Source organism: Poecilia reticulata, chromosome 21, assembly GCF_904066995.2.
Source record: "Poecilia reticulata chromosome 21, P_reticulata-male-v2, whole genome shotgun sequence".
Lineage (NCBI taxonomy): Eukaryota > Metazoa > Chordata > Actinopteri > Cyprinodontiformes > Poeciliidae > Poecilia > Poecilia reticulata.
In genome coordinates, this window is record NC_088850.1 from 21,474,130 (window position 1) to 21,498,204 (window position 24,075).

General features: G+C 39.9%; 1 protein-coding gene across 7 annotated transcripts in view; it reads left to right on the forward strand.

Annotated features, from left to right (window-relative positions):
* The window catches only part of disp1 (dispatched homolog 1 (Drosophila)), an 85,099-nt gene that overhangs the window by 58,091 nt on the left and 2,933 nt on the right, over nt 1–24,075 (forward strand). For 4 of the 7 annotated variants that reach the window (XM_081602118.1, XM_008398138.3, XM_008398140.3 and 1 more), the window contains 8 exons: nt 3,479–4,169; nt 17,528–17,557; nt 17,921–18,044; nt 18,627–18,754; nt 20,120–20,214; nt 21,038–21,135; nt 21,235–22,824; nt 23,763–24,026. In XM_081602118.1, coding sequence (XP_081458244.1) covers nt 3,520–4,169; nt 17,528–17,557; nt 17,921–18,044; nt 18,627–18,754; nt 20,120–20,214; nt 21,038–21,135; nt 21,235–22,824; nt 23,763–24,026 — 2,979 coding nt within the window. In that variant the 5' untranslated portion in view covers nt 3,479–3,519. The other 3 variants (XM_081602119.1, XM_081602121.1, XM_008398145.3) reach the window with 2 other exon arrangements.

The following is a 24,075-nucleotide window of genomic DNA, read 5'->3' on the forward strand; positions in this document are numbered from 1 at the left end:
TGCATGGGGGCAGGAGGGGGGCAAGTGCCTCCTGTTGATGTTATTATTGTGAGGAGCAATGTTGTTATTAACAGTCTCTTGACTGATACCTGGTAATTGCTGCCTATTAGTTTTAATTAAAGGGAAGCAGGATGCTTTGCTTTGCCTTTATGCTGCTGCCCTAGGTCTCAGCATCTCTCTCACACCCCGTAATCATGAAGTTGACATGAAAGACAGCAGAAGGAACACTTTATCACCTTCGTTGTTCCAAACCAACTTGCACCGGGAATCATGTTACAAATTGGTGTTTTGGGCTTGTGAAAGTAGTGAAATAATTCCTCTGACTGTGTGTTTTTATTCAAGAAGTGGCTGGTTTTTGGAAAACGTGGGTTCAATCGATACTTTGATATAGTAGTATATATCAATAATAATAATAATCTTTATTGTCATTATAGAAAGATTATTGCTGTTATTATGAAATCTGATCAAGTATTAATTTCCCTCCATGTTAACCAACCCCATTTTGTGATTGGTTTATGTGGTCCATTTTATCCTTTTTTTATCGTAAAAACATGCTAGTAAATTACATTTTCAAGCATCTTAGCACAATAAATCTGGAAATCTGATGTTTTATGGTCCATTCCTGGTGATCCATTTTATATATTTTTTTTTACCTGTTCATTATCTGTAAGAACTAAAAGCAAAAAAAAACAAACGACATTCAATATTTCAAATATTCTTTGTTATAGTATTCACAAAATGTTTATAGTGTTATAAAATACTAGAACTCAAATACTTCTAACCTCTAGTCTTCTTCCTGCAGTGTAAACTTGCACACTGAAGAGTGTTTGCAGTGCAAGTCATCAGTGCTTTTATATGTTGCAACCGCTGTGTGGGAAGTAGATGGGATTTTTAGTTGCTGACCAGTCACAAATTTTTCATCAACTTGTAATATTTCTAAACTCTTAGTGAAGACAACAAATCTCTTTCATAATGCAATTAAAAAAAATCTTCACATGCCATTTTTGAAATTCAACCTAGAGTTGTTTTTGTTCCGGTACGACTCAGCTCCTTAGTTTTTAGACTCAAGACTGATTCTATCCAGTCAGTCCAAGATGTCTCACCTGCCTGTTAATGCCTCTACTGGCATTTACAAAGATCTGAGGCCGAGAAAGCAGACTTTGTTACAAAGTTATTAAAATATTTTCTTTTTATACTTTAAGCTTTAAGATGCTTGTGCATCAGGCTAGCTTTTAAAATCAGTCCAAGCTTTTGACATCAACAGAACCAAAGCGAATGACTTCATCTTGGTTTCACTCTGTGTATTTGTAGCTCTCCAGGCTCCCAAGTTATTCCCCATCTCCGCCTCTTTTCCAAAACCTTGCCCTCCAAGCCCACCTCTGACCCCACTGGACTCCCGTTCTCGTATTTCGCACTCGCTCACATTGAGGTATCACAGAGCTCATAGCTCGCATGTGTCGCGTGTCGGACGGGAATGGCGGACGTTATGTGAAGTATCGCTTGCCGCTCAAATGCAAGCACATCTATTTTATCGCAAAAGAAATGTTTCTGGAGGTCAAGGTTCTGGGAGAAATAAAAGCCAGTGTGTGCACATGTATTGAATGGTTAAATATGCAAGCATGTCAAGAAAAACTCTGAATTCCTTTAAAAATGCTCTAAAATATTTACAAAAAACAAAACATAAATTCTGTTTTTTGACAGAGATTAAGATCATGACAACATAAGTCATATTTGACTCTCGATGGACACATCAGGATGCTACTTTCAGTGAAACATCTGCATCAACTGAAGTCTTTTCCACGTCATCAGCTTCCAGTTAGAAGCCAACACAGCTGCTTTCTTATATTATTATTCTAAACAGCTTCACAAATTGAATTAATTTTTTTTTGTATCTGTTTGTAACCCTCTTGTAAAAAAAAAAAAAACAATAGAAATGTAAATTATAAATGAATGAAAACATAAGTCATAGAATGAGCATTGTTGTTCTTTGGGCTATTTTAGTTATAACTAGTACAAATGCCCTCTGGCAGCAGTGGTATAAAACGCTATAAAATACATCAGTTCAGTGTAGTTACCTAAAATTCAACATATTTGGGCCCAGCATGACTGATAGTACAATGTATATGTGGTAATTTATAAACCATAATGGTTATTTGTCATCCACTCAGCTGTGGTGAGACCAGATGTGCTCCAGTCTTGGCAATTTGTAGAGCAAATCAAGTCCAAATGCCAAGTCACCACCAATCAACAGAGCAAAAACTCAACAAATGGAAAGTCAGAGAGACAACGGCCACATTTCTGCTTAATAAGACCCGGCTGGCTAAGCTAAATGTAACGAAGTGGAGTTGTAAGGCTCATTAAATGTCACATCACAGCAGCTTGATCAGTGTGGTCTCAAAATTTTCAAAAGATTCTTTGAGAACAAGTACAACATAGCTTGTTAGACATTATCTACTTGTTGATGGTTACAATAAAACCCTGTGGGGGTGTTTGTTTTGTTTAAATGCTCTTCCACTGCTTCTTAAAATGTGGGGAAAAACTCCAGTTTGTAAGGGTATTGCATTACAAATTACTTTTGAAGTTGGTTTTAAATGGCAGACTTACGAATGCAAAAAGCAACAACCAGATCACAGTTTAAGACTAAGTGGCGGTGTTCCACATGGCTCAGTATTGGTTTCAAAGTTGATTGTAATTCATTAAAACTTATATATATATATATATATATATATATATATATATATATATATATATATATATATATATAAATAGTGTGTGTGTGTGTATATATATATATTTTTTTGTTATTCCTGATGGTGCTTTTTGCCAAGAGATGAACAAGCACACAAATACTATGTATGTATATATTACACACAGGGTTTCTTGATTGTAACACACCAATACAGAACAGTAAAATCCACACCTCCAGAGTTAAATTTTATTTATTTATAGCCTATATTTGCACACTTACACTAAACATAGTAAGAGTTTGAAATTAATTTCAAATATGATGAAACATTTAAATTTACTTTAGTTTAAAACCCAACACCTCCGGCTTCTGTCTGTCTATCTGCCTGATAGACAGACTCCTCCTCCTAGTTTTTTTTTTCAGGAATGAAAAAAAACTAGAGATGACGGTACAAAGTAGAGGGAGAGAAAAGGTGAAAGAAGTAGTACTTAAGAGGGTTAACTAGAATGCATTTTTAGTTCAAGCATATCAAAACGACCCTAATGTTTACATATGTTGCATTTGAACAAGAAATGCAATATATAGTTTGGCCATCATGCATAATGTCTGAGATATAAGGCTCCCTGATTATGCTAGTTAATCTGTAGTGTTCTTGTCTCACAGACCACCATCAGTGTTTTAACAAATCCTAGAGGAAACCCTGATACATGTCCATTGTTTGCCATGGTTCTACTTATTTTTTTGCTTTTAAAATTGAAGTTTGTGTCATAAATGTGTTCCCTGTGTTCTCAGAGGAGTGACGGTGTTGGTCCCAGAGCTGCGGGGGAAAGATCATGGCCCTGACTGACTCCGGTGGAGACCCGCTGTTGCTCAGCAATGGTGGGCACCATCCTTTCGGCGCCAGTGGAAATGCTCCTTCAGTTACCAGTACAGAAGACCGCAGCCACCTGGACCCCCTCTCTGCTGCTTGCAGCTGCGACCTCCTGCCAGCTGACAGAGACGGAGACATGGTGGTCAGGAACGGAGCCGTGAAGCTGCAGCAGGGAGCCCACGTCCAGAGAGCCTGCAGGCCCATCCAAAATGGTGGGCTGGTCAAGCTCAACGGCTCTTTGAGGAATCTCCCACCATCACCGGCTGCGTCTCCGTCTTCTGCCGTCACGGATTCCCAGAAGCCAAACAGACTCCACCTGGCTTCCACCCTGTCACCGACGGCGCCTTCTGCTCTCTGCTGCCCCCACTGCCACTTTCACTCCACCCTGTGCTGCCCCTGCGGACAGCCGGACTGCCCGCTTGTCCGGAGCCCTGCCGCCAGCTCTGGGCCCTGCTCCAGTCCACAGCCAGGTAGCACCTCCTCCTGCCCCTGCTGCCTTTCCACCTGCACATACTCTCACCATCTTCCTCATCACCAAGCCTCCCCGATGTCTCTGCATCACCAACGCTGGCAAGAGCACCTGCAGAGCCAGATCCATGCTCCTGGGATCAGGTTGGTGCTCTGTCTGTCTGTCTTGAATGAATGCTACTTACGCAGCCTGGAGATGGCTGATGTGTCTTTCCAAAGTCTAAAGAAGTATTGAGGAAAGTTTTTATATATTTCTTGCAAAAATGATGTTTGAAGAAAAAAAACAGACTTAACCTATTATCTCATATATATATATATATATATATATATATATATATTAGATACATTTCCCTACCATTTGGACATAGTGGGGAAAAGCACAACCACGCCACTGCAACTGCTCTGCTTCAGTTAAATATCCTACTGTCCTGATAGCATCACTATAATTAATATAGAACCATAAATGGCAACAGGATAGGAATTGACTTTGGTTGACACAGTTTTACTTTTTGGAACCACACCAATATGTTAAAAAAATAATTAACATTAACCGATGCCAATGTCAACATATCATTCATTCTTTATTTTATCCATTCATCAGTCTGTCCAGATTGCGTTTTGAAGCCCTGGTCACTCTAGAATTGTACGCAGCATATTCAAAGGGAACTTTCTGGATCTGGGTTGACATTTAAAAAAAAAAAAAACTGGATTAGAAATAGTAGAGATTTGATTGGTTGATACAACAAAGGTGTTGTTTCAACAATAATGACCAACTAAGCATGTAAAAGACAGGCCTGGGAGTCGTGGCACTTATACTCCTCCGGATGTCAATGTTCCTTTTTTAACCTATCACACACATGCATCCTTTCAGTCAGGAATTACAGTAGGAAGTTGTTCCAGTCATTAGGAACCAGTCATTCGAAGCAACGGAGAACACAAACAGAACCCTATCATGCTTTGTCACAGCTAACTGCTCCTAACATTTCCAGTTCAGCTCAGCTGATGAAAATGATCTGAAGATCATGATTTCCTCACCTTGAACTCAGCCTTTCTTAAACATCATGAGCGGTTCACATGTAATCATTTTTGGCTTATTTGACTGCAGCGATCATGAAGGAGTTTTTTTGAGCGATACCAAGCTTGTGTGTTCAAAATGTTAAGATGCAAAGAGAAACAACAAACAGTTTGCTCATTCTTGTTAGCTAAATGGAAGCACAGTGCAAACTCCCACATGAGCTGTGTGTAAACATGTGGTAACTATGCCTTTTCTGTCTGAGGTGGAATTCTGGGCACATTTTTTGGTAAACCTCTACTCTTCTGATCCCTTTTTTTTTAGTGCATCGGTTCTTTCGATTTGCTTTCTGAACCACAGCCCTTCTATCATCCCATTTTAAGCCTCTTTAATGCCTTTCCTGATCATTTGTATAATTCCTGAACAGTTTGAGTGTTTCCTCATGTCAGCTGCTTTACATTCTTGCGGGGGGACACTGACTTTCCTGAGAACGTCCCCCACTCCCCAAACCATACGTTTCATTAAAGAGAGTGGCATTGTTGGTGGTGCTAAAAGATGAGGTTTGTGTAGCCGCTGCGGGCACATGCCCCAGAAGCTGGTGTGCTCACTTTAAAACCTGGGTGGGCAGACGGAAGCAACAGTGGATAGTGTTGCTTCCATTCAGATGCGCCTATTGACCTCTGTGGGGTTTTTTTCCACTCTCTACTTTCCTACCTTCACGTTTTCTTCCACTCTATTAACACTCACTCAATCTTTGTTTACCACTACATCAGAATGGAGAGCAGATGTAGGATTGGATGATTCTTTCTTGAATCTTCAACCTTTTTATCATTTACCAGATGAGGCTTTCATGACCCAGCCTGGGTCTATTTTAAAACTTATTCATGTCCTATAGTGGACTATTTTCTGGGTGTGTGTCAGATGAGGAGTTGTGTAAGTATTCACACTACTTGGAATGTTGACGTTTTTCCACATAACTACAAACTTCATTGTATTTTATTGGGATTTGACAAGAAATGCCAAAGCGAGGTGATGGAATAATTGTAAAGTTGAACAAAAAGATGCACTCTTTTAAAAAATTTGCTGAAATGAAAATTTGGTCTGATATCAGTAGCTGATATTAAAGTGGCAGTATTATGTAAAATTGACTTTTTTGAGCTTTACATCATGTCAACTCCTTCAGGCTAGCCAGCAGCAATTGGCAAACATCCGGTGGTGTATGATTGACTTCTCAGTGCAACGCTGGTCAAAATGTTGTTAAAGGGTTAATAGAGGAGCCGTGTTCTAATGACTTCCTGAAGGCAGACTTTCATAAAGAGCAGGCAGGAGTTTCTTAGAGACCGAGCCCAATTTCAAGACCTTAAATTACAAAGTCAAAATTCTTTTAAGTCATATTTGACATTTATAGCATTTTTATAGCAACTGAAGGGTACATAATCACTTGATTGTGCTTTAAAATGAATTTATGTAACTAAAAATCACATTGATTTTCTAGTCACATAATATTGCGGTTATGACCGAAAACTGATATTTACCAACATATATTACATATATTTTACTGTCCTTTCAAAATCTTGAAAAAAAACAACCATACTGCTTCTGTGCTTCAGCTAAACTCCCTACAATCCTCTGGCACATCGCTATCACTATTATGACCAAACAAGCACCACATGACCAACCTCTTCCCCTCCTGAAGCAAAATATTGGTTGTTTCTATCAGCCCAGTTTTATTTGTTGGACCAATATGTCAAGAAATTACAAATATCAATGGATACCAATGTTAGTGTCGATTATATTGTGCATCTCTAGAAATTTGTGTGAAGCAGCCAGGGTGGAAATCAGCACTTCTAAATCAGAGACCATGGTCTTCGGCTGAAAAATGGTAGAGCATATTTCTTTGGTCAGGAACGCGGTTCTGCCTCAAGTTGGAGGATTTAGGTATGTCAGGGTTTTGTTCACGTATGAGGAAAAAACGGAGCAGGAGATTGATAAACAAATTGGAGCTGCAGTGATGCGGGCTTTACCGATCTGTCATGGTGAAGAGAAATCTGAGCCAAAAATCTATTTACTGGTCAATCTACATTCCCACCATTATCTTTGGTAATGAGCGATTTGTAGTTACCAAAAGAACAAGATTGGTCATGACCCAATCTCAACCCATTCCAATGAGTTTCCAGTCCATGATGAATGGATGTTTTGCTCCCACATAAAATCCAAACAAAATGCCATGAAGTGACAAAATGTGGAACAATTTCAGGGATATGAATACTTTTACAAGACTCTGTCTACATTGGCCTTTTTTTCACCTTAAGACCATATCTCTGTTTTACTTCAGCTCTTGACCCCTTCACTTATATCCTTAAAGAGCTTTGTGGTGGTGTAACATATCTTACACACACATAAACCAAGACTGAATACTTTTATTCCACTCCTGGTCATTTTGGGAGTCAACAGTCATAGTACATGGCGTCAGATATCAGCCCAATCTGCCTCAGCGCTGTGATCTGCCAGATTAGTCCAGGGATTATGTCTGTGATCACAGCTCTCCTGTTCCTCTCTTACACCCCGAGAGTGATAAGTTGAAACATTAGCTCTCTAGGGATTAATCTGTGTTATGTTTCAGACCTGGTGGGGGATTTTTACGCCCCAGTCCCCACCTCACAAAACGGTAATCCATTTAACGAGATTATCCTATGCTTGGTTTCCTAATGTTTCTATTTTGAGAGCGATCAAAGGCTTGTGGCATAACCCAAATTTCTGAAAAAAGTTTAATCACCACTCTTCCCCCGAACCCTCTCCTCCGATTCCAGATATCTGTTTTATACATTAGGAGCAAGTTTGTCTCAATTGTGGGACTATCTATTACAGGCATTTTCTGTAGACAGTGTTTTTAATGTACCAGCAGGTTTAGAGATTTTAACCAGCGTAGTGGAGAAATGGGTGAAATCCCAGTTTTCACCTCTCTGTTTTAGCCGAGCAGCTCTTAAGACAAATGACTAAATACCAAAGGTTGGTATTTAGCACCTTATTATTGGTCAATGAGAATGAGCTTTTGGAAGACAATTACTCATTTACTGCAGATAAATGCCCAAAGGATGCAGTGCAAGTGTTAATCTGGAGTAAAGAATGCAACCATCTGCTGTAGCTACAGCCGTGTCGCGCACACAGATAGTAACAGCAGTCCAGAGCCAGAGCTTTGTAACCAGAGACCAAGTATAAAACAAATTATTTGGCGCCTCAGGGCACCTGAAGTTAAGCCAACCTGCTTCTACCTGCACTGTTGACCCTGCCGGAGTTGCCATGGCGCTCCCTGACACTCAGGCATCCAGGGTCACGTTGAGTATTTAACCTCTCCCTTTCAGACTCTGCTCTCCTGGAGGTAAATGTTTATGTCCTGTTCCTCAATGCCTCCCACAACAACCCCTGTTGTTTATGGCAACCATGGGTTTTAGTTTAACTTCATGCCTTCTCAAAAAGATAAATAATAATAATAAAAAAAAGAAACATGTTCTACTCCCTTGCTTGCGCCTTCTCAGAAGACATCAGTTTTCTTAAGTTGAATGTGTTTGAATATTGAATACATTTTTTTTCGTTCTGGTTGCTATGATGTTACTAAGCTGCATCAAATCAAGAATACACATATGTTGCAATTATTTGACAGTTATTTGAGGGACCGTTTGTTAAATAAAGCTGTTTGGCATGTAAGAGCTGTTCTGTTATGAAAAGAAAAAACAGATTAGATTTCTGTGATGCAAGAAGACATTGGAACAGCATTGAAATGTTTTCTCTCTTATTTCTGTGAACGGTCATTAATTCATCATATGAGGAGCAGGGGTCACATCACGTAACATTCAATAAAGAGAGCATCGTTCACATTATAGGAGATGGCCACTGAGCTCATCGCCTTGTGAGCTTTCAGAATATATTACTGTCATAATGGAATCACAATTATCTCAGATCATAATAAACATAAAGACCATGGAAGTAATAATGATCAGAAAGAGTCTGTTGGGTTTCTTCTATCATTTTAAAGCTCCTAATTTTTTCAGTGTTTCCATTGACCATAAAATAGCGCAAATTGGAATCACGAGAATAACTACACTTAATGAAAACACAGCTAATTCTTTTCTCACTAAAACGTTTTGCACTAGGATGAGGTGGTTTTTCAGCCATATAGAAATTTGTGTATTTAGTAAAACTGCAGTGGAAGCACTTTTTTTTTTAAATTTTGCACATTTGTAAGGGAAACACAACAAATGAAAATGCTATGAATTGCTAACTTTGAGACTTCTCTCAGTAACGGCATCCACACTTGTAGGCTGACCAAACAGCCAGATGCTGTTCATTTCTACTAAATGAACAGCATCGCCTGTTCATTTAGTAGAAACAACTCTATTTCTCCCCTGAACATTGTTTAATTTCCTTCACCAGTCATTTTGTTGCTGTTTTTCTTAAGTTCAATTTAAAAATGCCTATTAAGTTCTACTTCCTTACCTGTTTCAAATGCTTCTTTTCACAAGGCAAGGTTTTATTGCCTAACTCACATATTGTAAAAGTCAGCTGAAATGAGACGACTCCATCTGAGAAAGACGTTGTGTGTGTATTTATGTGCATGTCTTGAGACTCCAGGGGCAAGTGGAAGGCCTCTGTGAAGGATAGGGAGGAGATTTACAGACATCCTGCAGGTCTCCTCCGCCCATCCTCTCTGCACCGTAGGAGGAGAAGCACAAGGTTAACCAGGGATACATGTGACGACATCTTCATTCCAACAAGATAATAGATAGTTTTGTTGGGACTGTCAAAGGAAGTACAAATTTCCTCCCTTTGCTTTAAAAAATACAATTTTCTGGGGTCTATATAAGCCCTGCACATTCTTGAGCTGTTGTGCACAGGGGCTTTTATATCCTTTTACTTAGCCACCATTAGTCTGAGATAAGGGAACTTACTCATCTCTTTCAGACTGATAGACAAGTTCTCCTTTCAGTGCTGCTCATCAAATGGCTTGATCATGTGATCATTAGTAAATGTGAGGACCGTCATAAAATGTCATTTGATCAAAATGCGTTCTATCTTGGTCAGTATCGTAAAGGAAAACTAGCTATTAAATGTTACAACATGCAAAGAAAAGCATTTCAACTAGAAGGCAATAGAACAACTTTTTCTCTGTTTGCTTCTCAGTTTACAGTTAACTCCCTGAAATATGTTATCAGGAAAATATGAGTGAATGAGTCATTAAATCAGAATGAATTTGCTCGCTTTAGTCTAAGTCAAACAAAACTTTAGTTAAACTAAAGACCATGGCTGTGTGCATCAATTTGGATATATGTTTAGAAACTTAAGGCAGTTCTGTTTGGACAAATATGTTTCTCTCAATGAAAACCCATACTGTATCATTGGTGAATAGGTTAATAGTGATTAAATATTTCTTAGTTGTACTTTGGAGCTTCTGAGATTTCATGACCACACATGGTTTGATTTTAGCTAAATATTGGAGGGAGTCTACATCAGCAAATGACTGATTGACACAAGGAACAAGAAGTTCTGATAAGAACATCCCAGGCTGAACCAGTCTGACAATGGCTGTGGTGTCCTTCTTGTCCAAATACTTCTTGCTTTATGCAGATGCTGCATAAAGCATCTGCATTCAGGTGAACCGTATGCGTTCACCTGAATCTGTCCTGGCGTCGCAATGATGTGCTTAAGCGTTCAGTTTTTTCACTCCTTAAAATTAGGTCATAAATTAACAGAAAGATGAAGTTCCAGCGTATGTTAATCGAGTCAGACTCTTCTATGTCCGCATCTTGCTGCAATTTTGTCTCCCACACCTGTTGGTTCACTTTTGCTGTGGCAAAGCTTCTTGAAGTCATTTCTACGAAATTATTAACTGCCACCTTCTTTGTGGTATTTGTGAAATACAGTGGGAATTATCTCTTTATTATCGAGTTCCAGTGAACCTAAAACATTCAACTCCTCCAAGTTTCACCACCTGAAGGAGATGGCGAAACCACATATCTTTCAGCCGATCTGAAAGATATGTGTATTTAGAAGACCTAGTGATCTTACCAAATTTGAGTCTGAAGTGTTTATATTTTTATGTGGGCTGGCAAATTCATGTATGATAAAGATTTAATAGCCACACATGAATAACTCATCAGTAGCTAGATTGTCTTTCGGAGATGAAATGTTGCCTTTGCCTAGACTTGTGTCTAGTTCTTGGTTTACAGAGATGTGTTTGTGTAATGATAAGTCAATGACTCATTGAGCTTTGAAATGGTTCGGGCTTTGAAAAGGGGAATTTACAGAGAAGTAAAAATGGTTCTAAATGCAGCATGAATCAACAACCTTTGTTTTTGAGAGTGTGGGGTGCTATTACATAATACAGCTCTTTGGTGTAAGTTTATTTAATAGTGACCGTGTTTGTTCATGAACAAATGAGCTGTAGAAATGAACAGGATGTGACAGAAGGCAACACAAAAACCCCAATGCCTCCACCTCCACACGTCTTTGGCACCCACCTTCTACTTTTTAGACAGTTCCTTATGCAGACCGGTGATTTCATCTGGAGGTCTTATCTACATGTTGCCTTTTAGTGACATCACTTCCCTCGCACAGGATTTATCCAGTCACAGTTTGTAGAATGCCTTTCAAATGTATTCCAACTCCTTGAGCTTTTCCCTTTTTTAATCACATTCAAACCTCAAATAAATTAAGTCTGGTCCGCCTAAATATATGCAAAATATAGTTCTTATTGTAATCTATACACCTGTTACACTTAGTAATGTAATGCTGACAAAATAGTGCATTAAAAATGCACTAGTGCATAGTGCACTACCCCATATAATGCACCAGTTTCAATCCTTTTTTTGTTGCTTTCAGTAAAAGAAAAAAGTTAAATCAAAAATGAAACAAACACAACCCCCATCACATCTCAGCTCACCAGAGTCAACACAAAAAGACCTCAGGAGATATATACACCCATATTCATAACCAAAGCAAAAGCACCTTCAGTTGGACAAAATCTCTAAGTTTGAAAAATAGGAAAGAAAACATTGCCATCTTTTGTAAAACCTTTGTGCACATCCTAGTAAAATGTATTTAATTTTCTCTAGCATGCACTATTTTCTGTTCTATTGTTTAAAACCCCCCAAAAATCTGTTGACTTTTGTGGTTGCAACGTACCAAACATGGAGTAGTTTGCTTTAAAACTTCAAATTTGTCCGTGAAGCCACGGTTTTCAGTTTAAATCCAAGACCTAGAGGTAAGAAATCATACAGATGAAGATGTCACACAGAATGACAGCTTGCAACCATTGGCTGCAGCCTTAAAATCCTGACTGTCTGCTTGGAATTTGTGCACACCCGTATTTCACCTCGAGGAATTCAAGGCAGTGGCAGGTGCAGACAGAAAAGGCCATGCTCACCAGTGGCTTCAGTCATCCAAGAGAGTTCCATAAACACACGCACACACACACTTTAGCATGAACACATGTTGCTATGAATTTTTTTTTCTCCTGCATTTAGTGGCTGAATGAAAGCTTATTTGGAGGTAATTAAATAACACAAAATTCTGAGAAGACTGACATTTGGCAGAAGCAGGAATCCACAGACTGAAGCAGAGTGGACATTTCCGATGCCTTCACTGTCTATGCCTGGTGGGTTTCCTCTATAGCATGAGGAGGGGTTCTTCAGCTGAAGGGAATTTAACCTGTGTATTTAAAGAGTTCAGTCCTGTTCTTATGTTTATGGGAGGCCTGTTGGAAACCTGATGCCCTATGAATCACTGTTTGTTGCTTCAGAGACTACTGACCAGGATGTGCAGCTTTAACCTTTAAATGCCGACCAAGAAGCTTTTTATAAAAAGTACTTTATTTTGACAGTGTTTTAGATTTATGGCGTGTTTTTGTGTTGGAAATCATCAGCCCTTATTGGTCATATCTTAAAAGATGTTGGAAGATTTAGTTGTTCCACAATTTCTGTCTCTGTGTACAAATTTACAGCCAACATTATTTTTGTAGATGGCTTTGCTGGTCAAATACTGACTAAAACGCTACTGAGACTTAAAAATCCAATATTTGTCACTTTACTGTAACAGTTTAATGTAAAGGTAAAGAAGTTCACATGCACTCAGCATAAATGCCTTGAGTTTTGGGCTATTAGTGATTAATTTCTACCCCATTTACAAGATCAGTTACTTGTTGAAGTTAGCTGTAGATGTCCTCTACAGATGTCCTCTAATAGATAGGATTATATCAGGAGAGGTATAAAGCGCTGTGGTTTTCTGCCAGAGGCCCAGGATTGTCCACAGATTTTCAACTGGAATATAGTGAAGTGGACACGTTAAATCACTGTGTCCATGCAGTAAAAGTGATGTGACATAAGGGTGAGGGCTTACTGCCAACAGCGGTGTGCTTTTAAAGGCTTAAAGACTCTTAAGCCTTTAAAAGTCTTAAAATTAGGGCCTTATGCTGTCTTAAATTTATTAAGACAATAAAGTCTGAGTCACACGCTAACATCAAGTTGTGTGGCTTGAAGCGTTGAAGCTAATGGCAACTAGCTGCTAATATACCTTTGCTAGCTAGCTTTGTTCCCTCTGTCGTGGGCATAAAGCCGGGTTCAAGCTTCATTGTAATGCAGCAAGTTCCCCCAATCATCCCCTATATTTACAGTTTTCTGGGCGGCGATAACAAAAGGTCTTAAGTTTTAAATTTGACTTGCAGATGCCCTGCACACACAACATCCTTCAGATCAGCCTGGACATAATGGAACGTCCTGGTCATGTAACAGTAAATCAGAGTATTTTAAGTTAAAATATTAATATTGTTGTTATTTGACATGATGTCTGTATGCCTAAGATCATAGAGCTGAGCATCGTCAGGCACCAGCTCTCGTTTGCTCCTCTTGCTTCTCCCCTCTGTCAGCACAGTGCTGAGTGAGCGGCTAGTGGTCTGTGTTTACCTTATTAATTAGCCCAGTGATCCAGAAACACACTCCTCCTGGTAAATAGACTGACAGCTAAAGGAGAGCAAGGGAAAGTTGGGATGGAGGGGCAGAGCACAGAGGGGTGGCGATTGAGGGAGATCAGAGCGTCTCAGAGGAAAACTGACACGGCGGCTTGTTGGCTGATAGATTTTAGAGCCTCGTCAGTCAACACCATCCTCCTCCATTACCTTCCTTCCATCTTACTTTTTCTGCATTTCTTTGTTTTCTGTACCATACTGTATGTTTTGCTTTCTCACACAACACTTCACAAACTTCAGATATATTCAAATGCAGCTGATTCCTGTTGCCCCAATGGATTCTTCATCAACCTTATCTTTTGTTCACATATCCTCAAGTATTCTGTGCATCTTTCCAGTTGGCTGCAGCAAATTCCCATTGGAAGTGTTGCACAACGAAATTCAAACCAGACCTTTAGCAGACAAATAGATAGGCTTGACAGCACTGCTCTGAATCCATTCCAAGTGTTTTGTTCCCCTCTCCTCCATGTTGGGCCATAACTGTGTCCTGAAGTCTGCAGTTCAAGGCCATACAAGGAAAGTTAACTGACTGTGCACAATAAAAAGACTTGCATTCCCAACACGCTTCTTCCTTGGCCATCAGTTCAAAGGCAAGCAAGGCAATAGGGATCTTATTTAGTTAATAAGTTAACTGACAGGCAATTGGAATCAGACATGTTTTTCTAGGTCACCTCTGACCAGTACAGAAAAATCTGATTCTTTTTTCCCCCTCCACAAGCATGTATTGTGAAGTACTGTTTTTTGTTGTGAGGTCAGTGGCTGTTTGATGCAAAAATGGGCAAGGTCTAGTAATTACTATCCAGGAATCTGCTACTGTGAGTGATATGGACTTAAAATTTATCATTATATTCTGGAACTATAGTGATAACTATAATAGTGGCGATTTAAAAAAAAAAATCAATTCTTCTCAGTCTTTTTTTAGGGAATTGTGTGGTCCAGAGTGCATGGCACAGCAGTTAGAGCACAATAAACACAAATGCTGCTCTTGAAAAATATTTCAAAGGACAGCGGTTTCATAAAGAACAGTTTTATCACTAAAATGCACACAGTAATTTCATTTAATGTTTAAATATTGTAGGAATTTACTGATATTTATTAATGCTCTCATGGAACCAACAGTGGAGAGAGTTTTTAGATTTTTCAATATCATTAACTGGAGTTTAAATGAAATCGTGATTAATCAAAAATTCTTCCAATTAATTTTTTGAAAATAACAAGAAAGCATAACCCAAAGTTGTTGTATTTTGGGTGGAATTTTCAGAATGATTTCACCGCTTATATTTCTCAGTTTGGTTTTTATTTATACTATCTCCAACTATCACGTCTCAGATATTCTAGTTTAATCACAAATTTGGCTGCTTTTAGCTGTTAATCCAGACACAAACTGCTCCATTGATTGAACTAACGTTTGATGAACTAAAAGTTCTCAAGGGACTTGAACAGAGAAGTTTTTGTCCCGCTCCTCCCTCTGCCGTTTCCCCCTCATACACTTTTCCCTCTTCTGTCAACCATTTTATCCCAGACCCCTTATCTCCTGGTGCCCCGCTGTGATCAGGTGGTCATATCTGATTTTCCTACTTCCTCTAGCACACACACACACACACACACACACACACACACACACACACACACACTCTCTCTCTTCCATTTTGCTGTTAGCATACCGGACGCACAGACACCAACGCCCCCTTCCCATCACACACACACACATCTCCCACTGCTCTCTGGAGGAGTTGAAGAGAAGTCCAGATAAATCTTTAGCAGCTAAAAGCCTTCTGTGTGTGTGCGTGTGCATTTTGGGGTCAATACCACAATGTCACAAAGGGCTATTAGAGTCAGTAGTGATAACATTTCACTAACACTGCACATTGGGAATATGGGCTCTGTTGATTTTCAGAAGGTTTATAGGACCTTAACTACCAGATAGATTGACAAGTAAAAGGAAAATTAAAACATTGTTTCCAAAATGTTTTACTAATAAAAATCTGAAAAGTGTGATGTGCATTCCACCATCTCTACTTTAATCCATACGCTTGACAGTTGTCTCAGAGTAATAAATGTAGAAGCAGATTTTGCCGCGGTTCTACCTGCCAGTCTTCTAGGGTAAGTTTCCACCAGTTATGCAGAGGTAGAGACTTACAGTTTTCCTTAACCTTCTATGTGAAATAGATCAAACTTTAATGAAGTCTGTCAATGAGAATGTGTTTTTTTCTTTTTTTAATGTCTTGCTCCAGATTTTCTTTAGGATTTAGTACTGAGCTTTGACTGAGCCATTCCAGCACATGAATGTGGAGGGTTTCCACCAGAAAACCTTTTGAGCCCGGTGGTAGGGAGACTAGAGCAATCCATCAGCATCCCACTGTGTTCTTGTGCTGAAAAATGTTTTAAAATCTTAGAGGTGCATGAGGAGGAATCATAATTTGGAAATAATAGTGAGGCCAACAAGCAGGTACAATTCAATGCATCAACTATAAACCTAGCTTATTCTGTCTTTACCGTCACTGTATAAAAAAACCCTATTTAAAATAAAGCCTGGTGACCCGCCAGACTTGTAATACACCTGGGAAACTCTGATATGCTTTATGCAAAATATTTCCCTGTGGTTAGTGTTCTGTATTTAGCTTCAATTACTTTCTTTTCCCTATAGTTCAAATGCCTCCCGACTGCATGACATTTCCACCACCATGTTTTAGGGTGTTGAACATTTTATCAACATTTTAAAGATGCCCAGTTAGAGTTTTGACTGTCTGTGGAGGGAACTAAAGATTAGGGCGATGGCAAGGAGCTATCCAGACATGGAACTTTATCATATAAGATAAATGGTTAAAATAAAAACAGTGGAAGAAGATTTTTAATTTAAGCCTTTTAATGCCATATTAGAAAAACATAAACAAAGATACAAAGAAACAAATAATTCAATTCATAATATATATGTATGTATGTAGGTACGTACAGATTTTTTATACAGTTTTGGCTTCATTACTGCTCTCAATACATTGTTTTTTCAGCAAATGGCTTTTTCTGAGTTGACTGTGTACTGTAGTTGACGATTAATCAGTTACTAAGTTTAGTTGTTGATTATTTAAAGAACCAATTCCTCATCATTAATTCAAGGAATTGTTTCAGCCCTGCACCGATTAAAGACAGAATGTCTGAAATGTAAATCTGCAGGCGTGCTTGAAGGGGTTTTTGATTAATCCTGGTCTTCGCTGTCTGTCCGTTCATACAGTTGATGTCTGTACCTTGGGTGTCTGTATATTAATAACACCAGCTGAACACTGCAGCAAAGTCTGGTGAGAAGTTAGCTGGAAATGACTTTTGACAGCAGTGGTCCAGGACCCACGCTGGAACAGACCTCTGCTGCTGAGGACAGGCTGTCCACTCTTTCTCTAAAGTCTCCACAGGTCTGTTTTTGATTGGCTGTTGCTTTGACTCCAGGATGTAAACTTGATTTATCTCCTTTCTGTTTTTCAGCCCTGCAAGGCCCTTTCGATTCCCCAAAAGGTAAGACTTGCCAAAAACTGCTTCTTCTCTGTCAATGTTCTGGTTTTTGCGAAACTCTCCTTCTCCCCTCCTCTCCTTTGGTCCTGTCATCCATCCATCACTGCTCTTCTGGAGCCATCATTCCTTAGCAGTGACTCATGAGAGTTGGAGGAGGGAGTTGTATTTCTCCCTGTACCTGGCCTCCAGTAAGCAGCAGCTTGGATCACCTCATCTGTCCATTCTTCTACAGCCTAATGTATAGCAGAAAGAGCATTTCAGAGAAAAGACTCATGTTTTACCCGCTGTCCATAGGGAAGGGGGGGGGGATACTTCCCTAAAGTCTGGATGTAAAGTAGGCTGATTAGATTTCTGTCATGTTTCCAGTTATTCTGAGCTGATAGCTGATTGGCCAGTGGTGGTGCTGGGTGTGTGTACGGTGCTCATTGTGATTTGCGCGCTGGTGGGAGTCCTGGTGCCCGACCTGCCAGATTTCTCCGACCCGCTCCTGGTGAGTACAGACACGTTGTGTTTTCCTTTTATAACGGAGTTAAAGGTTTCTTGCCAAACAAAGAAGGTTTTACAAACCTTTCATCTCCTCATCTTCAGGGGACTGTAGTTGCATTTCCATCACAAATGTTAATGGGCAGCTGTGTTAATGCTCCACTAATGTTGGGGGGGGGGCGAAGCATAATTTTGCAGTTATGGTGTTTCCATTAAATAAGAAATGCAATTAAAATCACAGGTACGTCGTTAAAAAACATGCAACCCCATCATTCTCCTACCACTTCCTGTCGTCTTTTCTCTCTTTTCAGCCAGTACCAACATCCGGTTGTTCGTAACATGACCCGGATGATGTGAAAAGTGCTGAAAAATGCTCCAATTTTGATACAATTTTGAAAATTGGCATATTTCCATTAAGTCTATTTTTGAAATTCCAAGTTGCACAATCATATGGTCAATGTAAATGCAGCTAATGCAGTTGTTTTTCTGCACTGCTGTAGATAGCGTTTGAATATTTAACCCTTTCAGGTGGCATCAGGATTTTTTCATTTAAAAAACAGGTTTGCTAAGTCTTTCTTTTTCCCGAAAGGGGTTTGAGCCTCGGGGAACTGCCATTGGCCAGCGGCTGGTCACATGGAACAACATGGTGAAGAATACGGGCTACAAAGCCACACTGGCCAACTACCCCTTCAAATATGCGGATGAGCAAGCCAAAAGGTAACCCCTCACACATCTTGTATACATCATGTAAATGAGCTGCCCAATCATGCTGACAACAACTCTTTAGTGTGGAGGTTGTCACTGAAGAAAGAAGACTCAAAGTTAGCTTCTTTTAGTATTGAAGAGGGCTGTAGAATGAAATCAGAGAAAGTACAGTCTTTTCAAAGGAAAATACTGAGACGTGTGTTTAGCCCGTTTTTGATGGGAGAGAGCGAACGGAACAATGTTGCTGGTAACCATGGGGACAGTGATGCTGTATTGCTCACATGAGATCAGCAAAAGAAACACAGAAGATGACGCCAGCATGACCTCTTCAGCCACATGCTGCCATTTATCTAAAGCCCACCACCATCCACTGTGCCTTTTTTAAGACTTTGTACCATGTTCGCAATATTTCTGGCACATTGCGATGTTTGCTGTTTTTTGAAGCGTATCTCTGAACTCAGATGCTAACTCAGCTAACCTGCCCTCTAGTGTCTACATTGCCCAACAACAATGTCATTTTATTACACACATTAAAACATGCAAATTGGCCTCTAACATTAGGCTCTGCAATATTTAGAACATACATAGTAGACTGCTGTTTTTCTACTATGTGCTTCAGTATCCACTATAACTGTTAATGCAAAAATGCTGAAGCCATTTTAAAATATCAACTCTATAAATATTTAGTTTGGTTTAAAATAAACTCTGTTTTACATCAACTGCTCCCTCAAACAGACTTTATCTCTTTTCATAGTATGAATAATTAATCAATGATCATAGCAAAGAAGCAGAGAAAATCTAAAGTCAACAGACCATGATGTTTTTGCTCAGAGCACATAGATTCACAATAGGTACATAGTCTCAAATACACTTTTAGTCCCAGCTCACTCAGAGTAATTATTCTGATTATAATGACTGCAGTATTCTGTTCCTGATTGCTGACTTCAACTTCTACCCTCTTTCACTTTTCATGTTGCGGAAGTTTCCAGTTAGATCCAAAAGTATTTCTACATTTCTACAGGATGATGAACTTCTGGCAAAAATGGAACATTTCAGCTTTGTAATTTTTGTGTTCAACTACAAAAAAAAGAGAGAGGAATATATCTGAAAAAGGTTCCATTGAACGCTTATCTGATCGGCTGAGTTGACAGAAATTTCAATTAACATTTAGTGAGACTAAGAAAATGATCTTTTTTTGCATAAATCCCATCTTTTTCAGTTTAGTATTTCAGTTTTCAGATGAGTTTAGTTCAAATTTTAACCCAAATGGATGGAGGATTACATTAAGTTTTTTTTTCCTTCTCATTTCTAAAATTGACCAGAACTTTGCTTAGCAGCTGAATCTAACAGAGTGAATCTCCTGCTACTGTTTTCCAGTCACCAGGAACCTCGGTGGTCAGATGACCACTTTGAAAGAGACAAGCGGGAGGTTGAGTGGGACTTCAGCAAAGAGTTCTTCTGTGACATACCAGGTAAGATTAGCTATACAGATAAGGGATCACTAAAACTTCGGGTACAGTGCTGTGCTAAAGCACTTTATTCACTAAACTTCAGTGTCCTTGGTTTGGAGCTATGTAATAGAACCATACAAAGTAATGGATAGTTTTACAGTGATAGGATAAATATGAATGTGTTTTATTCAACACTTATTTCTCAGCTTCTCCTAAATATTCCTTTCACTTCACTATTACTCCCCACTTTGTGTTTTAGCTAATAAAATCCCAACAAAATATTTTTAAGTTTGTAACTGAAGAAGCACCGATCTGATAAATATCTGTAATGGTCCCAATATTGAAAAAAAAAAATTCTAGACAGAGTATCAGTGAAAATGTGCTCGACGCATAAGGACAGATCTATTCAGTCTAATTCTATGCTTTGCTCTCTGAGCGATGTCATTCTTTATTATTTATTTTACATTGATTTTAATTATTTTATCTAGAATTCCTAATTGGACTTTCTGAACCATTTGACAGAAGGTCTGTTGCAGTTTTTCCATGTTTAACCGGGTAGTCAACCTGTTGTTTTGGTCAGTTTATTTATTTTACATTGCACTTTTAGTTGCACTGACTGAACAAATTCAAATTATATTGTTTTTACATGTTTGGCTATACTTGTGAAGGTATGATGGATGTATTTAAGTGTGACTCTGACTCTGGATGATCTTCAACAAATTTTGTACATGTTGTGTTCAAAACTAGTACTGTGAAAGGCAGTTGAGAAAATGAGTTTTGAATGATTTTTGTCTTTCAGATGGTTTCCTCTTAGAGTTGAGATGATTTTTCTAACTTTCTGCAGGTGACAGTTATTCCAGACTGGTGTTTGCGTCGGCCGAAGGAAAAAGTCTGTGGAATATTCAGGCCATCAAATCAATGTGCAGCCAGGACAACACAAGAGTAAGTCCACTAAACAGTGGAACCCTTTACTGTTATCTCCATGATGTGTTAGTGTTACCCTCCTTTTGTCTATGTGTTTACTTTTCGTGTGCTTCACAGGTGCGCTCCCACCGTGATTATCTGAATCTCTGTCAGCGCACCAATAACGTCTCTTGTTGTCCAAGCTGGACACTGGGCAACTACATAGCTGTCCTCACTAACAAGTCGTCCTGCCAGAAGATCACAGAGCGGGACGTGTCCCACACTCTCAAGATCTTGCGATCGTGCGCTAAGTACTACCATAATGGCACGCTTGGACCTGATTGCTGGGACATGGCACTACGTCGCAAAGATCAGCTGAAATGTGCCAGCGTGCCACGGAAGTGCACAAAGTACAACGCGGTGTACCAGATCCTTCACTTCCTGGTGGACAAAGACTTCCTGAGCCCAAAGAGTGTGGAGCATCCACCAGTGCTCAAGTACAGCATGTTGTTCTCTCCCACAGAGAAAGGAGAGTCCATGATGAACATCTATCTGGACAACTTTGAGAACTGGAACTCCTCTGACGGCATCACCACTGTCACAGGAATTGAGTTCGGAATCAAACACGACCTCTTCCAGGACTACCTCCTCACTGACACGTTGTACCCCGCTATCGCCATAGTCATAGTCCTGCTGGTCATGTGCGTGTACACACGCTCGGTTTTCATCACTCTGATGACAATAATTGCCATCATCAGTTCGCTGATCGTCTCCTACTTTCTTTACCGAATGGTCTTTAACTTTGAGTTCTTCCCTTTCATGAATCTCACTGCCCTCATCATCCTGGTAGGGATCGGGGCTGACGACGCGTTTGTTCTTTGTGACGTGTGGAACTACACCAAGTTTGACAAACCACACGCCGAGTTGTCGGAGACGGTAAGCGTGACCCTGCACCACGCTGCCCTCTCAATGTTTGTCACCAGCTTCACCACCGCTGCCGCGTTTTATGCCAACTACGTCAGCAACATCACCGCCATACGCTGCTTCGGGGTCTACGCCGGCACTGCCATCTTAGTCAACTACATCCTGATGGTGACGTGGCTCCCTGCTGTGGTGGTTCTACATGAGCGCTACCTGCCCAACCTGTTAATCTGTTCCAAGCCCCCACAGCAGCAGCAGGGAAACTGCTTCACACAGGTCTTCTGGGCTGCTGTTTGCCACAAGATCCACAAATGCCTGTTCACCGTCTCCGAGGGATCACGGATCTTCTTTGAGAAGGTGCTGCCCTGCGTTGTCATCAAACTGCGCTACCTCTGGCTCTTCTGGTTCCTCGCCATCACGGTCGGCGGCGCTTACGTGGTCTGCGTGAACCCCAAGATGAAACTGCCGTCCCTGGAGCTGGCCGAGTTTCAGGTGTTCCGGTCCTCTCACCCTTTCGAACGCTATGATGCCGAGTACAAAAAGCTCTTCATGTTCGAGAGAGTTAACCATGGCGAGGACCTCCACATGCCCATCACGATCATCTGGGGGGTTACGCCGGAGGATAATGGAGATCCCCTGAATCCCAAAAACAAGGGAAAGCTGATGCTGGACAGCAGCTTTAACATAGCCAGCCCAGCATCTCAACTGTGGATCCTTAACTTCTGCCAGAAGCTTAGGAACCAAAGCTTTGTCTTTCAGTCAGAAGATCAGGACTTCACTAGCTGCTTCATCGAGACATTCAAACAGGTCAGTACCGCTTCTCTTACACAGTGTAGTGGATTTTGTCCTTTTTCCACTATTTCAATGTGTTTTATTTGAATTTTAGGTAATAAACCAATTTTAAAAAGTGCATGATTGTGGAGTGAATTGAAAGTCACACTTTTCTAATTTTTATAGAGAGAAAAATATGAAATGTTACAGTATACATTTTTATTCTGCTTTTTACTCTAACAGTTCTAAATAAAATCCTACACAACCTGTCACCTTCTGACGTCACCTAATGACTAAACATTTTTGTGTAATTTACTGTCAGTGTAAATCCAGCTGATCTATAAAGAGGTTTGCTAAAGAACAGTCAGCATCATGAAAACCAAAGAACACAACAGATAGGTCAGGGAGGAAGTTGTGGAGAAGTTTAGAGCAGGGTTGGGTTCTGCAACAAACTGAAGATCTAACAGAGACCTGTACAGTCCATCTGTAAATGATGATGGCACAGCTGCAAACCTACAAAGACATGGCCGCCCACCTAAACTGACAACACAATTGTAATTTTGGGGGAGCTACAGAGATCGGCAGCTCAGGTCAAGCAGTCAAGTTATTAGGCATTCACTCAACAAATCTAGCCTTCATGGAAGAGTGCCGAGAACAATCTATTATTAAAGGAAGATGGTAAGAAATACTGTTTGAAGAAGAAGAAGGTCCTCTGGTCAGATGACATAGAAGATGGAGGGAGTTAAATAGAGAACACTTTTAGAAGAAAAGTCTCACATGACTTGAGACTGGACCACAATTTCTGCTTCACAATTATGTACAACTTTGTTTTGGTCTTATCACTTAAAATTCTAATAAAATCCAGTTTGTTCTTGTAATCCTTATGAAGATTTTCAGGCATGACTTCTTGTCAGACACTGCGTGTACAGACCCATCGTTGAAGATACCTTATAGTATGTGTTCTACTCTAATAGTGGATGGAGAACCAGGACTGTGAAGAGACCTCTGTCTACCCTTGCTGCAGTCAATCTACCTTTCCCTATAAGAAGGATGTGTTTCAGTTGTGCATCAAAAGAGCCATTATGGAGCTGGACCGAAGCACAAGCTACCATCTGGACAGCAAGACCCCCGGACCTCGATTTGACATCAACGACACCATCAGAGCCATCGTTTTGGAGTTTCAGAGTACCTACCTCTTCACTCTGGCTTATGAGAAGATGTACCAGTTCTATCGTGAGGTAGTGCTCATTAATATTTCATAATTAATTTGTGTAAGAGTACTTTATA